The sequence below is a fragment of the Pseudopipra pipra genome, chromosome 10 (assembly GCF_036250125.1).
Source record: "Pseudopipra pipra isolate bDixPip1 chromosome 10, bDixPip1.hap1, whole genome shotgun sequence".
NCBI classification, from domain to species: domain Eukaryota; kingdom Metazoa; phylum Chordata; class Aves; order Passeriformes; family Pipridae; genus Pseudopipra; species Pseudopipra pipra.
In genome coordinates, this window is record NC_087558.1 from 8,571,985 (window position 1) to 8,586,378 (window position 14,394).

The 14,394-nt window shown below is 40.4% G+C and overlaps 1 protein-coding gene across 16 annotated transcripts in view; it reads right to left on the minus strand.

Moving 5' to 3' along the window:
- The window catches only part of MCF2L2 (MCF.2 cell line derived transforming sequence-like 2), a 163,587-nt gene that overhangs the window by 25,666 nt on the left and 123,527 nt on the right, over nt 1-14,394 (minus strand). For all 16 annotated transcript variants that reach the window (XM_064665941.1, XM_064665937.1, XM_064665950.1 and 13 more), the window contains 6 exons: nt 13,536-13,605; nt 8,633-8,725; nt 8,041-8,133; nt 5,696-5,821; nt 1,501-1,722; nt 165-257 (listed from right to left, as the gene is read on the minus strand). In XM_064665941.1, the coding sequence (XP_064522011.1) occupies nt 165-257; nt 1,501-1,722; nt 5,696-5,821; nt 8,041-8,133; nt 8,633-8,725; nt 13,536-13,605 (697 nt within the window). The remainder of the gene's footprint in view (nt 1-164; nt 258-1,500; nt 1,723-5,695; nt 5,822-8,040; nt 8,134-8,632; nt 8,726-13,535; nt 13,606-14,394) is intronic.

A 14,394-nucleotide genomic window follows, 5' to 3' on the forward strand; every position in this document is an offset into this window, starting at 1 on the left:
CATGACCATTTTCACAATAATAAATTGGCAATCTCAATGCCCACACAACAATGAAGCTTTCAATGGCTATTGTTTCTGGAGTGTACAGGACAGTAAACATTCTTAAAAACAATTCAATTGAAAGGAAGTATATAGTCCTTGGGAAAAAAAATTATTGTCATTACCTGAATGATATAGACCTCTTCTCTGCCATTATACCAGATCTCAAACTTCTTGTTATCCCCTTTCACATTTTCTGTAATGCCCACAGTGCTCATCTGTTTCAAAACAAAAAAGAAGAAGCTGAAATCTGGAAAATTTCAGTAGTCTTTAAACTCAATCCTCTGAGAAGCATTTTGAAAAGGCTGCATTCACTTATACACTTTAGTGAGTCATTAAAAGTCAGAACATGTTATTTCTCAATATCTAATTTGTTGTTCATCTTTTTGATTGAGGGGAAAGAGTGTTCAAAAGTAACCCAAGCTAATGTCTGTTCCTGAGTTTATCCTCTTTTCTTTCATTGCTTCATCTGTGGGTCAGTTTTCAATCCTATTCTGGCTCTTGTCCACCTAGACAAATTTTCAGTTTTGGGAAGACTGAATTTTCCTTTGTCATCACTGACCTGTTAAGGTGGGAGAGGAGGAGGAATGGAATGGGGCTTTGTGAGATTTAATGACTGAACTGCAAATCCAAACACAAAAAACCTGAAGGAAATAATTCTAGATTTCTTAAATGAAATATTCTTTGCCACAATTTTGAAGTTCAGTTGCTGCTTTACTTCCCATCTTCTTCCTGTATTCGTTCATCCTTCTTGTTCTGGATTTACCTCAGCATTTCTTTGAAGATTTAGACAGTGTTAGGCCACCATTCCTTCTCTCTCCACAGAAAGAAACTACAAATGTTTATATGAATTGGTTCAACTCTTGAACCAGGTTCTATTACAATTCCTGTCTGGTTATCCTGTAGTAAGTTTGCAGCATTACACTTCATGATCCATATCAGTTGGCTAAAGTCACAAGTGTCACACCAATGTGCTTAAAGGGAAAATTGGGCTACTTGTGAATCCCACCATAAAATGTCCTGACTCATATCTGGAAATGCCACTCTTGCAAATAAAAGGGCACTTCTACTGCACTGATTCATCTGTAGCTATTACTGTCACAGAGTAGACCTGCTCAACTGATCTCAATAGTAAAACCTGCAGTAGAATTACACTTAGAGGATACCCACAGGCAGAACAACCAGAGATGCAGGTCCATTCAGTCTTGCTTCTCTTTATGGGATGGTGGGCAAGAATACACAAGATGCCCATTTGTATCTAGTTGCAAAAAACAAGGTTCATGTCTGGGGTTGCAGGACATATGGATTGGTCTGTCTCCAGACCAAAACTAAATGGGAACTTACTTAGGGGTGTGAGACAGCCCCAGATATATGCACCTGCTTAAACTCCACGTGGAAACATCCTTGTCTTATGAGAACACCAGACTTATTTATCTCCTCCACCATTACTGCATTTATTACCTTTAATGAATTTTTAAAGCTGTACGAAGCTGTCTTCTCGTGGCCATCTGTGTTCTCCTCCCGTTTCTTGCAGAAAAGTAGCATCTTTGTATAGAGGAAGAGGTGTCTCTGCATTGGTTTGAATCTAGCCAAGTCCTTCACCTTGTTGTGCCCCTTCTTGTGGTCGGTCCACACGTTGAAGGAACCCTGCATCAACAGCTTGCCAAGCTCACTGACATCGCCCTAGAAACCAAGAGAGTGTACATCACGTTCCAATAGGGTAATCCCAGGCACAATTCATTCCTCTAATGGTGTTTAGGCTTCCAGGCAGAGGCATGTGCCTGGGCATCCTTTGTGCTGGAGAGTGCACATGTCCCCTTGCTAAACCTGTGTGGTTTCTTCATATAACCATTAACCACTGGTTTCCATGTCCATAATTCTCAGTTTGTCTCCCCATTCATAGTTAGCATCTAAGGTCTGTCTCAGGACAGGCTGTCCCCTTTGGTGACCTCAGAGGAGACTTCTTCTGACAAAAAAGGGTTTCAAGGCTCCTGACTCCAAGGCAGTATGAAGGCCTAGTGCAGTCCAGATGCTCAAGCAAAGGCCCTGGCTCTGGAAGATCTAGTTTCAGTTTCTGGAGCTTCTTCCATCCGTGGGCAAAACCTTGAAAGAGCTTAGATGTCTGAAGTCACGGATTGGTGCCCAGAGGTATGTAGGTGTGTGATTCCCTCCTATTGCAAAATAGTTTTTATAAGCTTTGTCAATAGTTTCCTGGCTCGCTATCTGCAAACTATGCAACCCTGCACAGCCTTGGGCAAAGAGGGAGTGAATGCACCAAGGAGCTATAAAAGTACCTGAGGGAGAGTGAAACTAAGCAGTAACAAGACCTTTCTAAATTGTCTGAGGACCACTGATGGGTAAATACCTCAACTGATATTAATCAACAAATATGTAGCTCTGATGCCACCAGCACAGTTGAGTGTTAAGAGTGTAGTAAAGTGTGGATAAAGGATATGGCAACACATTTATGGTAATGGGCTTCAACAAGTAATGATAAACATAATTATCCTACAGCAAGTTTTTCCTAGGAATGCTTTGTATAATAAGTTGAGGGAATAAGCCCAGTGCATTATTGAAGCACTTATTTTCAACATCTGTATGTTCTGTTGACTATAAGGTAAAGATGTTGGCTCCAAGCAGGAATGTCCAACTTCTTAAACTACGGATTGCAACCTGTTCTCTCTCTCACTCCCCCTCCTCTACCATAGATCCTGCTGCAAAACCAGGACTTCAGTAATTTCAATAAGAGTCTCCAATCTCTAATATAGAGAGTTGGATCTTTTATTTGTGCATACAGGACTGTGGATGTTTGTATTTATACATGCATGCAGGTATAAACTGCAAGCCTGTGAAAAGCATATTGGTACGTAAAGCTAAATTAAAAAAACAAACAAGCATGTTTTCTACACAGTTCTGACAATGGTGAGAGCTGCTGTCACCCCAGGCACTGTTTGGTACAGCACTGAGATCCAGCTCAGTGTAACTCTTGTCATAGGTCTGTCTCCAGTCTTGTATCTGGGATTGGGATACAGCAAGTAAAGTGGAACGCTACCACTGCAGAGAGAAAGAGGATAGACAGGGGTGGCAGCCTTTGAATATCAGTCCACAAGCCTTGGACTCTCTCTTTAGTGTGGGCAGCAACTGCAGAGGAGGATGCTGTTTCTGGTAATTTCTTCTAGTGGGCAGCAATATTTTGTCCTAAAAGAACTTAATTTAAAGTGAAGGATTTGATCACTATCTCAAACATAATTATCCTCTCTAAGAACAATACACTGTATCTCATATTTATTAAATATGAGAGATAAATATGATAACTCATATGTATCTCCCATGATAACTCATGGACAAACTTTGCAGGCCAGATTATATACCAATGTTGGGATAATAATAGCAAACATCTGTAAAACTCCTGCTCTCCAAGCTTTATTCTACTTTTTTTTTTGTGGCTTTGACTAAAAATAAAAATTAAAAAACAAACAAACAAAAACCAACCAAACAAAAATCAAACAAATAAAACCCAGAAACCACCAAACCAACCCCAGACTTACGTGTTAGAAACTTCTTACACAACAGTTCAGCTCCTCAAGTCTACATGTGCACAAGTCCAAGAAGCAGAATATCCTATGCAATTAGGAGCATTTATCAGCTGCCACAAAACCTGCTTTCCTGCTGGCATAATATCCCTCCCTGAAAGGTGTTCTAGCCAAGTATTTCTATCATGGCTGTGTGGGAAAGACTCCACAAGATGGGGTGTGGTTTCATCAGCTATGGGAGGTGTTTATTTGGCACCACAGGTGAGCGCCTGGGACAGGTGGAACAGGGAGAAGAAGTAATTATTGGGTGCATCCTCTTTGACACTTTCACCCCATTGAATAATCATGTAACAAACCATCTCAGGAATGCTGTCAGCATTGGGCTAAAGAGCAGCTCTGTCCCCCTTTGCAATGCTTTTTCAGTTCAGCTAAGAAACCAGAAGCAAAAATCTAGTCCTAGGAGCTACTATCTGGCATTTCATGGAAGGCTGGAAAATTCAAAAGTAGAAGTTTAAAAGGAACAGGAATGCTCTGTTGAATTCCTGAGTACAAAACTACTCTGAGATTTGAAAGCAAGGAATAGGCAAAAGGATGACCTCAACATTTATGTGGACAGCAAACTGGCTAGAACCCCTCTGCTTAGGATAACATGATACCTTTCTTGGGGAAGCTCTTCTGCCCATCCCTTACGGAGCAGTTTAAAACCAAATTTTTTTGTGAAATTGCTGTAACTTCATACATTTAAACTGGGAAACACGGGAGGAAAGCTACCCTTCTCTTTGGGAATGAATAAGAAACAGTGGAAACTGTGTCCTGTATCCATGAGCCTCTCACACCCATGTTGACTCGTTCAAGTCTGCAATAATAATATCCAGGCTTTAAAGAGTTTTTCTAAAATGAATCTCTGAGACACTTAGACTTAGCCATAACCAGAATGAGGTAAACATATGCTTTATTTAAATTTGTCAGGTTTGGGGGATCTAAGGTTATGCTTATGATCTGTGATGTTTCTCTGATCCACGGGCACCACATCTAGTCTGTGTTTACCAGTATAATGAGGTGGCCACTGCTTCACCTTCAACCAGTACAGCTACTGGAGGAAGAACTCACATTCTCAGTTCAAATGTAATGCACAGTCCACAGGAGCATCTCCAGCTCTGTGCAGCAGTGGATCTCTGACATGCCACTGAGTAAGCAGCTAAATTTATTTATAAACTCATGCTGACAAGAGCATGGGTTCCTCAGCCACCAGATGCACTTGCATGCATAGAAATCAAAACTCTGAAGCCACTCCCATCCTGAAAAACAGAATAACTTCCCACCCACACATAGTCTCTGTAGACCCCAGCACCTTCTCAGGAAGTTGCATTCTGCACAAAATAGTTTTCCTGGTGTCTAGACTAAACCGTTAGTCTGATGTAATAATTCTTTGAACCCAGTTTCTCAGTATATTATTTCTTTCTTGACATTTTCACCCTGCAGCTATTTCAAAATGGGCAACCACATGACCCTCAGGCCTCATTTTGCCAGGCATGTTTCTCCTTTATGTGTCAATCACTTCCACTTCTCACTTAAGGGCTTATTTTATGTAGGCAACACTAGTTCTTGAAAATCATATGACTTCAATGGAGCATCAGCAGATAGAGAGAGAGAGAGAGATTTGTTCCCTTTGATTTGTACTGTGGTTGTTATTTCATATTTCAGATAACAAGCTTGCCAGTGACTGGGATGGATTCTACTATCCACTTAAATTGGAAGATAAATTTTCTTCCCTCAGTGCAAAAGACTTGAAAACTGTCAAGCTGCACAGAGGTCACAAAGTTTCATCAAATTTGTTAAGTTATGTCTGTCACACTTGCACCTCTCACCTACAAATGAGTTTTGGGTGCAATTAGGCAGAAGTCTCACATTTGTCCCACTACCTCCCCACACTCACACCCCACCTCCACATGACAGGTGTGCTGACAAGTATTTTTGGCAATCACAACATGCCACTGAGTGGCATCCTTCAGGAATGTGGCACAGGCTCCTGCAAAGTGTACCAGCCAAAGGCACAGCATAATCAGTGGTGGGAGGAGCATTGGATTACTCAAGATCAGAGTAGGAGCAACAGCAAATAGTACCTCATATCCTGTGATTGCTATCTGGTGCATGGAATCATTTACTGATTTGATGATATCAAGCATCGTGGCCAGGGCTTCTTCCAATTCAGCAGTACCCTCTGAATTCTTGCTGCACTTCAGCATTTCCTGATTAAAAAGAGATATGGAAACTACTTGAGAACTTCTTGTACCAGAAGACACCATAAGACAATCCTCCCTGAAATTTGTGCTGTATAGACAAAGTAGCAGAGCTCTGGGAAAACAAAAAGGGAGTAAAAACCCCAAACAAAACCAAACAGGACATTCACCAGGATTGTCATTGAGGACACACATTTTGACTTTTTGGCCATTTTCAAGTGTTCATTTAATATGAGATGGGACCATTCTGACATATTTACAATGAACTTCTTGCATGTCAGAGGGTTTTACTTCCAGGGTTTTTTTCTTCACATCTGCTGGAAAACAAACTTAATATAATTATTTCAGATGCTGGAGAATTCTCCATTTTCCTTTGCAAGTAGTTCCACAAGGTACTTACCACTGTTAAAAATACAAACTAATTTCTAATCTGAATTTGGCAGGTTCGACATTCCACATTTTGAGTTTGGAAATAATTTAATCCAAATGCTGATGCACTTGTGTTACCCTAAAATGGGGCCCCAAGAAGGTAGTTCCTGCAAACCCCAAACAGCAGCAGCCTCTCCTCAAGTGCTTGGGTAACCAGACATTAGAAGGTAAAAGCAGGGTTCATTCCTATAGTACCTGTTGCACACTTTCTAGGATGAGGATGGATCTTTGCTCCTTGTACAGTGAGCATGCTGCTTTCATCAGCATGAGCATATTAGCTAAACTGGTTGAAAATAGAGGGTTGCAATAATTGTGACCCAAAATTTAAATCTAGTCTGCCCACCACTCAAGGCACACAGCTTCTTAAGCACTTCTTTGTTATCAATTTTTCACTGACTTCAATTTTTCTACATGTTTAAGTGCTCCTGCTATCAGGAAAAGAGTGCATCACCTTCACAGATCTCATAATCCCTGACAAGGTAAATGCCCATGCCGATGTGTTGTTGCTAAGTATGAAACTGGTCTGACCAGCTTCAAACCCCAATGGCTGTGACCTGTTTTGCCTGAGAATTTTACTCCTTGATCTAATCTTGGTTTTATTTACAGTCATATTTCAAACTAAAAGCAGAAACTGGTTTATTCTTGCTTTTCTGGAGACCTTGACACTTTTTTCATTCTCGCAGATTAGTTTCAAGAAATAGAGGCAAATTTATTTCTGGAGTATGTTGATGTAAATCTGCTGGAATCCATGAAGTTTTATCCACGTCAATATCCCCCTTCAATATTTGGATTCTATAGTTTTGCATAAAGTCAATAAACAGCTTGGAGAAATACTGCACAAGAAGGGCCAGCCAGGTCCTCACATGACTTGCACTGGCACAATTTGAGCAGTGCCATGGTAGCTGCTAGCAAGTTAAATGGCAGCCTAAAATCTTCATTGCAAATTTCAATGCTAAATTTCCTGACAGTGCACAACACTACATTAATCCCAGCAGCTTGAGAACAGCATGTAATTCACCTTCATGACCTTCTCATAAGGAAAGACAATAAGTATTATTTTTAAGAACTGAGAAAATGAAGATAGAAATTTAAGCCATCATCTTAAAAAAAAAAAAAAGAGTCATTGTTTTGAGTTATATATTTCCTGTTGCCCAGTTCAGACCACAATTTCAAGCATGGACCACTCAGGGTTCCAGCCAAATCAAGAGGGAATTTCACATATTCATCTCCTGGAAAAGTTACAATTTGTTCCTAGCTGGGTCTTTTAAAAAGAAACAGCAAAAGGGAGTGGCTCCTTTGAAAGGTTTGAGTCACAACCATGGGAAAATATCAGTTCAGAGAGCTGAAAGAGTTTTGTTAAACAGGGACAGATGTTAGAGACACAATTTAAGGCATCAGTTCCTGTTTTCAGATTGTAAGACCATATACTGACCCAAAAAAGCTAACTTCAATTTCTGTTTAAAGATAAATAAAACAATAGATTTTATTTAAAGATAAATAAAACAATAAATAAGACAATATTTTTATTTACTGTGTAAAATATCTTTATATAGAGAAAGCTATACATATAATAGTACACTTCTATTGCTTAGTATGTAAGTACTGCTAAGAAATAGCAGTTCCTATCTAAAATGCAAGTCCCTTCTTTTTCTGTTTTCTACTATTTTACAACTGAACATTGCAAAGTATTTGCTGAAGAATTGAGCGAGGATTTATTTCCAGGTAGTCCTGACTGATTTGCAACTCTTTAAGTAAAATGCTATGCATTGGAAATCTTTGCACTGCCCTGGAGAACTTACCTTTAACAGCAACTGATACTTGGTGATTCTCTGGACTGGCTTTAAGAGATAAGCATCTAGTGAGAGTTTATGATCCAATTTACGCTGACATTCCTGTAAGAAATAACAGGGTAGAAAAACACAATTGTTTCTTGAAACACAGGTAAGACACCAAGATCATTATCATCTGACAATCTGAGATTATATATCTGTGAACTAAGTGAGAGAAAAATTTGTTCAATCTGCATAGGAGTTTCCAGGTTATTTATGCCACAGTGAAAATACATCTAAACAAGAGCTAATGTTAAGGTTCGACTTAGTGTTGAAATCTGGCATTCCTTGCTGATGAGATTGCAATCAGCTGGCCTTTGCAAAGAAGCCAGCACTTGTTTGGTTTGGGTATAGCCTGCAGTCAGGCTCCTGAGCAGGAAATCTGCTCTACCTGCCCAATCTCCTGTACAGAGCACCTTGACACACTCTGAGCACCTGCCCTCAGTATAAGGAGCATGCAGAAAAGTCTGTGTATTGCTCTAAGCTTTCTAAAGAAAGAAGAGATACAGAAGGAAAACGAGCTTTATGAGTCTTGCACTGCTAGCCTGCAATGAAATTCCACCTGAAAAAAGATGCTGTCTCCACACTGTCTCCAGAGAGCTTCAGATCTTGGTTTGTTCTGACAGTACTTTTCATATATTTGGAGGTCTTCTTTCTGCAAGAAAAGGAGAGTTTAGGTAAGGTAAGAAAAAAGAATCCATAGAGCATCTACATTGAATTACACTTTTTCTTACCTTCCATCCCAAGACATGAAATAATTAATACACGGAGATAACTCTGTATGTAAAAACATACCAAAACTACCAAAGTTACTTTTTACTCCTGATTAAGTTAAATACACCTGAAAGTAAGATTTATTTTTTTTTCCTCACTCTTAACACAAAGCAAGGAGACTGCAGACTGGAAGACACACAGTCTAATTGCATAATCTTTCTGAGAGGGGAATAGATGGTTTGAAAACAAATAAAAAGACACATTAGAAATGTAAATTTTATTAACAATACTGGCACAGACTGTAATTGTTAACAGTGCTCACCACGTAGCTAAGGATTACCTGTTCAGCACACCCTGAAAATAGTGCTGGCTCTCAAAAATATACGGATGAATAAAAAAGTAGGAAGTTTGTCTGGTTGGTGTCCCAGGCCAGGCAGGGGGATATACTTAACCCTGTCTTATCCAAATTGATAGTGGGTGGATTCACTTCACCTCTGTTTAGCTTTGACTACACTGAGATCCACAGCAAAAATCTCATTGAGTTCAGTGAAAACAAAGGCAATCTCCATAAAAGCTCCCTGGGCTGTATGGGTGGATGCAGAGATGGGTGTTCCTCTGGCAGGTTCGGGGCTCACTGGCTATGCACCCAGGAAGCCCAGGAGCCCAGAAGCCACAGGGCCATGGAGCAGGGCTAGCTGTGCTGGGAGCTCCCCATCTTCATTTGCACCTACCCTGGGGGATGTGACCTCAGTGAATCAAAGACAGAACCAAAAATCAATCTCGGGAATTCCTGGCTCTTGTCTCTGTGCTTTCAGTCCACTAGACAGTTCCTATACACTCCTGCTGCAGGGAAAGCTTTTCCTATTGTATAGAGTTACTAGAAGAAATCAATGTTGCTGCTGTCTTCCTCTACAGACCCACACTGACATCACCCTGAGGAATCAGCTGTGAGCAAAGTTGTGCCACGGAACACCGAGCTGTGTTAAGGATTATGCAATACAAAAAGCTCTGTTGCAACTAAATAGAGGGTTAATGGTCCAGTTTCAAAAGAGGTGCAGTGTTTTCTTCACAAAAATAGAATGGTTTGTACATGTTGTCTTGGAGGGAAGTTAGCAGGGGGTCAAACCCACAAAACTAAAAGTAGGAATAAAGCATTATCAAGAATTACAATCTCTTCGTGGCCCACAGAAATCTAACTGGACTGGGCAAGAAGAACAGAGACAGCAACAGTCAAGAGCACTATTAGGAGTAAGAGAAAATAACCAATTTCAATTTAAAGAAAAGGTACAATAACCAACAATCTACCAGTAATTTGCCATAGTGGAACCAACCTATGCCAATGCAATCTACTCCTACCTAGATCACTGACACCTACCTGCTCAGGCAGATACTTACATCTTTAAATACAGCTTTAAGTTTTGCAATACTGTTAGGAATAGGAAATTCCTGATGAAATTACTAGGATCAGACTCTAAAATGCCAAGAAATAATTAATTGCCTCATTATTCAAATCCCACTCTTACATGTTCAGCTCATATCTACTTTCAAATCCAAAGGTTCTGACTTCTTGCTGGTATTTTTACACCATGCTCATCTCCCCTGTAATGCTTTTCCTTTCCACACTGATTTGCACCTTGAGATCTCTGTAAGCTCCAATGCTCATGGCATATATGCACAGTTCCAATTATCTTTTGACTGCTAATTTATGAATAAGTTTTGCTTCAGAGCAGAATTTAGCCCTTTGAATCCAACTCACAGGTTTCTGGTCAGCTGCTACTGTCCTTTCACAGATAGATTCCTTTTCTAAATGCTTCTTTCACCCTGAATCACCAAATGCCCTAACTGCCAGTTCCTACTAAATTATTCCCTTTTTTAAGGTTAGCAATATGAATAAGTAAACAGTGGTGACCCACAGTGAACCACTCCTGCCAGACACATCACCTGGCACATGTTGGTAAGCAGCCTGACAGACCTTTGGTTTCATGCTGGGCATTCCTGCCTTGGTTTGGTAAGCTTTCCTTCTTCCCAGTCCTTTGTATAGCAGATCAGCCCAGACTGCCCCTCCTGTTGCTGATAAAGCACTAGGAGACCCATCCTGCAAGGTTATTCAGTGCACATCCCTCCCTCTTCAAACAGCTGCATAATCCTTGACCACACAGAGCTTTAAATAAGTCAAGCATTTTGGTGATGGTATAATAGCTGCCATGTGGGCAAAGCTGAGCTGGCTCACTTGCAATTTAGTTCATATGAAAATCGTGCCCTAAACAAGGTCAGGCAAAGTGGGAGGGAGGACAAGAAGGGCATTTCTGGCTCATCTTTTACCTGATTCTACCATGTTCCAGGAGAGAAGCCAGAGAGGAGAAATAGGCTATGACTCCACAGCCTTTCTGCCATCACGTGAGAAGAAGAGTTCACATTCAGGGTAACAACTGATCTGGTGGCACTGGTGGAGGTGGGAGAGTGTGTAGGGATATGGCAGAGGAATGACTGGCAGGGGATGGAGGGACTTTGGCTCACTGCAGCTCTCAGGATGCTTTCAGGAAACTCTAGAATCAGGGCTGAAAAAGCCCAGTATGATCAGACAGGGTAGAGCTCTTCAAGTATGAATCTAAAAAAACTGTTTATTTCTAATCACAAGCCCACCACGATGTTGTGGCAGGATGGCCACACCCATACAAAGAAGGAGAAATAGAGAAGAGAATCTGCAACAATGTGAGTTTCCTCACAGAACTCCGGCATCACCTGGAACAGCAGCTGCTTCTGTTTCCCCCTGTCATAGCAAGCACAGGCATAATTTATGGGGCAGCCAGAAGCCACTGCTCAGCAGGAAGGCATAAAAAGCTGCCAAATCATGGGGAACACAAACACACAACTAGACTTTTGTTTGTGCCTCCTAAAGGCAGTCCAACAGAAACAACACATTTCTGGACTTTATGTGGCTTCTTCTAAAAACAGAACATAAGGGCAAGTTCTTGAATCAAAGGTGCTACTGTGTGAGCAGAGACATCTCAAGAGAGAAGCTTGTGCTTTCCTAGTGTGAAATTTGAAATAGGGAGAAAGCAAATGCATGATTTAACCTCTTATTTGATGGACTTAGCGTGGTTTGACTAGGCCACAGAAACTGATGAGCAAAGATGACAGACTGGTTTTCTTTCACTTCAACCAACCTGAACCAATGCTGCTTTCATTTTTGTAGAATAGTGAGGAGAATTGGGCTCATCGCTGTTTTTACAGAGAGAGACATAAGCTACAATATTTAAATATGGAATTTGAACTTTCTGCAGAATTATAGTATCAATTCTATATCAAGAATTTTTCTTTAGCTGTAAATCCAGGGATATTTGCAGCACATGGACTATTTTATGCTTCTTGGATTTCAAAGGTCTGCATTCTTCAAAGACCACTTATCCTCTTTTGCATAATGATTTCACCACAATATTTTCCTGCTCAGCATTTGAATCTTAGGATAACAACACATTCCTTAGTAGTGTCATTTACTCAAGCCCTAAATGCTTCGCTGTTAAACAGAAAATAATTCAGTGGACATATAATCATGTTTACATTCATATGACTCTCTTCAGTCTGACCTGTTTGTAAATTGGGACCATACCCTTTGCAAGTATCACATGTTCATAATTCCCATCAAATCTTAGTGATGTGGGAGTGCTCAATATCTCTGACTGGTACATGCAAATCTGTGTGTATTTAATGTGTACCCTGGAAAAGCAGCAAATACTAGATGTATATGGGAGAGGCAGGAGGTACCTTTGACTACAGTGGACAGATTTTTCCGTTTCTCATGCCTCTTCCATTTCCTGTGCAAAACACAGAGTCTTATTCAAGCAGTTTTGTCGGACTCTGAAAACAGTAGCAATCCACCGAGATATTTTTTTCTCATTAGTAGGGCCCCTGAATGAGTGCCATATAAACAAGCACCTTTGGTTGTGTTGCAGGAAACAGAACTAACAGTCAGGCTGAGGGGGGGGGTGGAGGAGGGACATGACTGGGAGCTCTCGGGGAAAAGCTGTAGAACTTGGGCACTGAGAGCCACAGGAAGCGAACACACATGGACCTGACCAAAGCCACCACTGCCTGATGGCTTGAGGCTTTCTCAGAAATGAGCTCTCTTTACTTTTAAGCGAACAGCTGACCCCCACCACTTCATACAAGTGAGGAGAATCCCACTTGTTGAATTATGTGAACAAGTAAGGGAATCAACCTCACAGAGTCTTACGGAGCTGGTGGGGTCCATGCGAGGATGGCAGCAGACTCTGCTGGGTCAGGTCTAGGGGAGTAAGTCCTGAATTGTGCAGAGAAAAGAAGGATAAGATAAGGCAGGAACAGGATGTATTGTCTGCACTCAGAGTAATCCTCTGTGATACTGTGCTGTGCTTTTTTACTGCAGGTTGTTGTCAGGGTTACAGTAGACTGCTGGTATAGATTTTTCTGATATGAAAAGCACGTTAAACATTTGGATCACTGTTATTTGTTGGTTTGTTGTTTGTTTTTTTCTTTTAAAGGGGACTTAAATTACTTGGTAAAACACTAGTAAAAGCTCTCTTCCTGTCAGTAAACCAGGTAAAGGGTTAGATTTCAGAATACATCCTTGTTATCTGTGGCTTAATTTGGGAATATCTGTTTATGGGAGTTGCCCTCATTCACAAAAGCAATTGGAGGGAAAGGATAGGAGTAAATCTGTAAGTCCTGTAGGATAAGACCATAGATACAAACATGCAAAAGGATGTACTTACTCTTTTTAAAAAGCATCGGGCAAGAAGCTCAGGGTTTTCAATGCAATTTTCTATCTCCTTAAGGAAAATCCTGAGAGGGAAAAAAGAGAGCAAAGAGTAATGTAAAATTCTACTTATATTGCATGCTAGCTTCTATGTAAATCCAGCTTAAAGCCTGTGTGTTTGTAGTACTAGGATTCAGTGGGGAAGGTAACAATTCTGACACACAGAGAAATACATATTTTAGAAAAATGGGATGTGGTTCACAGCTGATTCCCTAAATCACCAACATTTTCATGTTTGCATGTGATCACAAGCATTTGATACATCTGGTTCCTCTGGCTACTGAGATTTGTTTCCACTATGTAGCCCAAATACCTGCAACCCATTTGGGTATGAGATTTTTCAGAACAGCTAGAAAAGACAGGAAAGCCCTGTCAGATGCAGTTGCTCAATCAGCAAGCAGTGGAAATATGGGATGTAGTCCAAAGGCTTCTGCAGTCACAGTCAATGCATGAAGCCTTTAGGGAAACACTGGCCTTGCAAAGGGAGAGGAATATCTTTCTCCAAATGAAAGACACAATCTTTCAAAACAATATATAAATAATATATAAACCGGAAAATAATTTTTCTAGTATGTATTGACTACACTGGCATAATATTAAGATTTGCAAAAGAGAGAGTTTTTATATTTATTTTGTTCAACTCTTTGTTATATCTTACAGGGAATTATTATTCAAAATAATTCCTGGATTCTCACTTTGGTTACAGCCAGTTTTACTTACACAAGGCTAGGAAAAGCAGGAAATTTACAGGAGTAGTCCTAAGCTTTGTGTTTTGAAAGCTGATTGAAAAGAGGTTGATCTTGTTCCTAACTGTA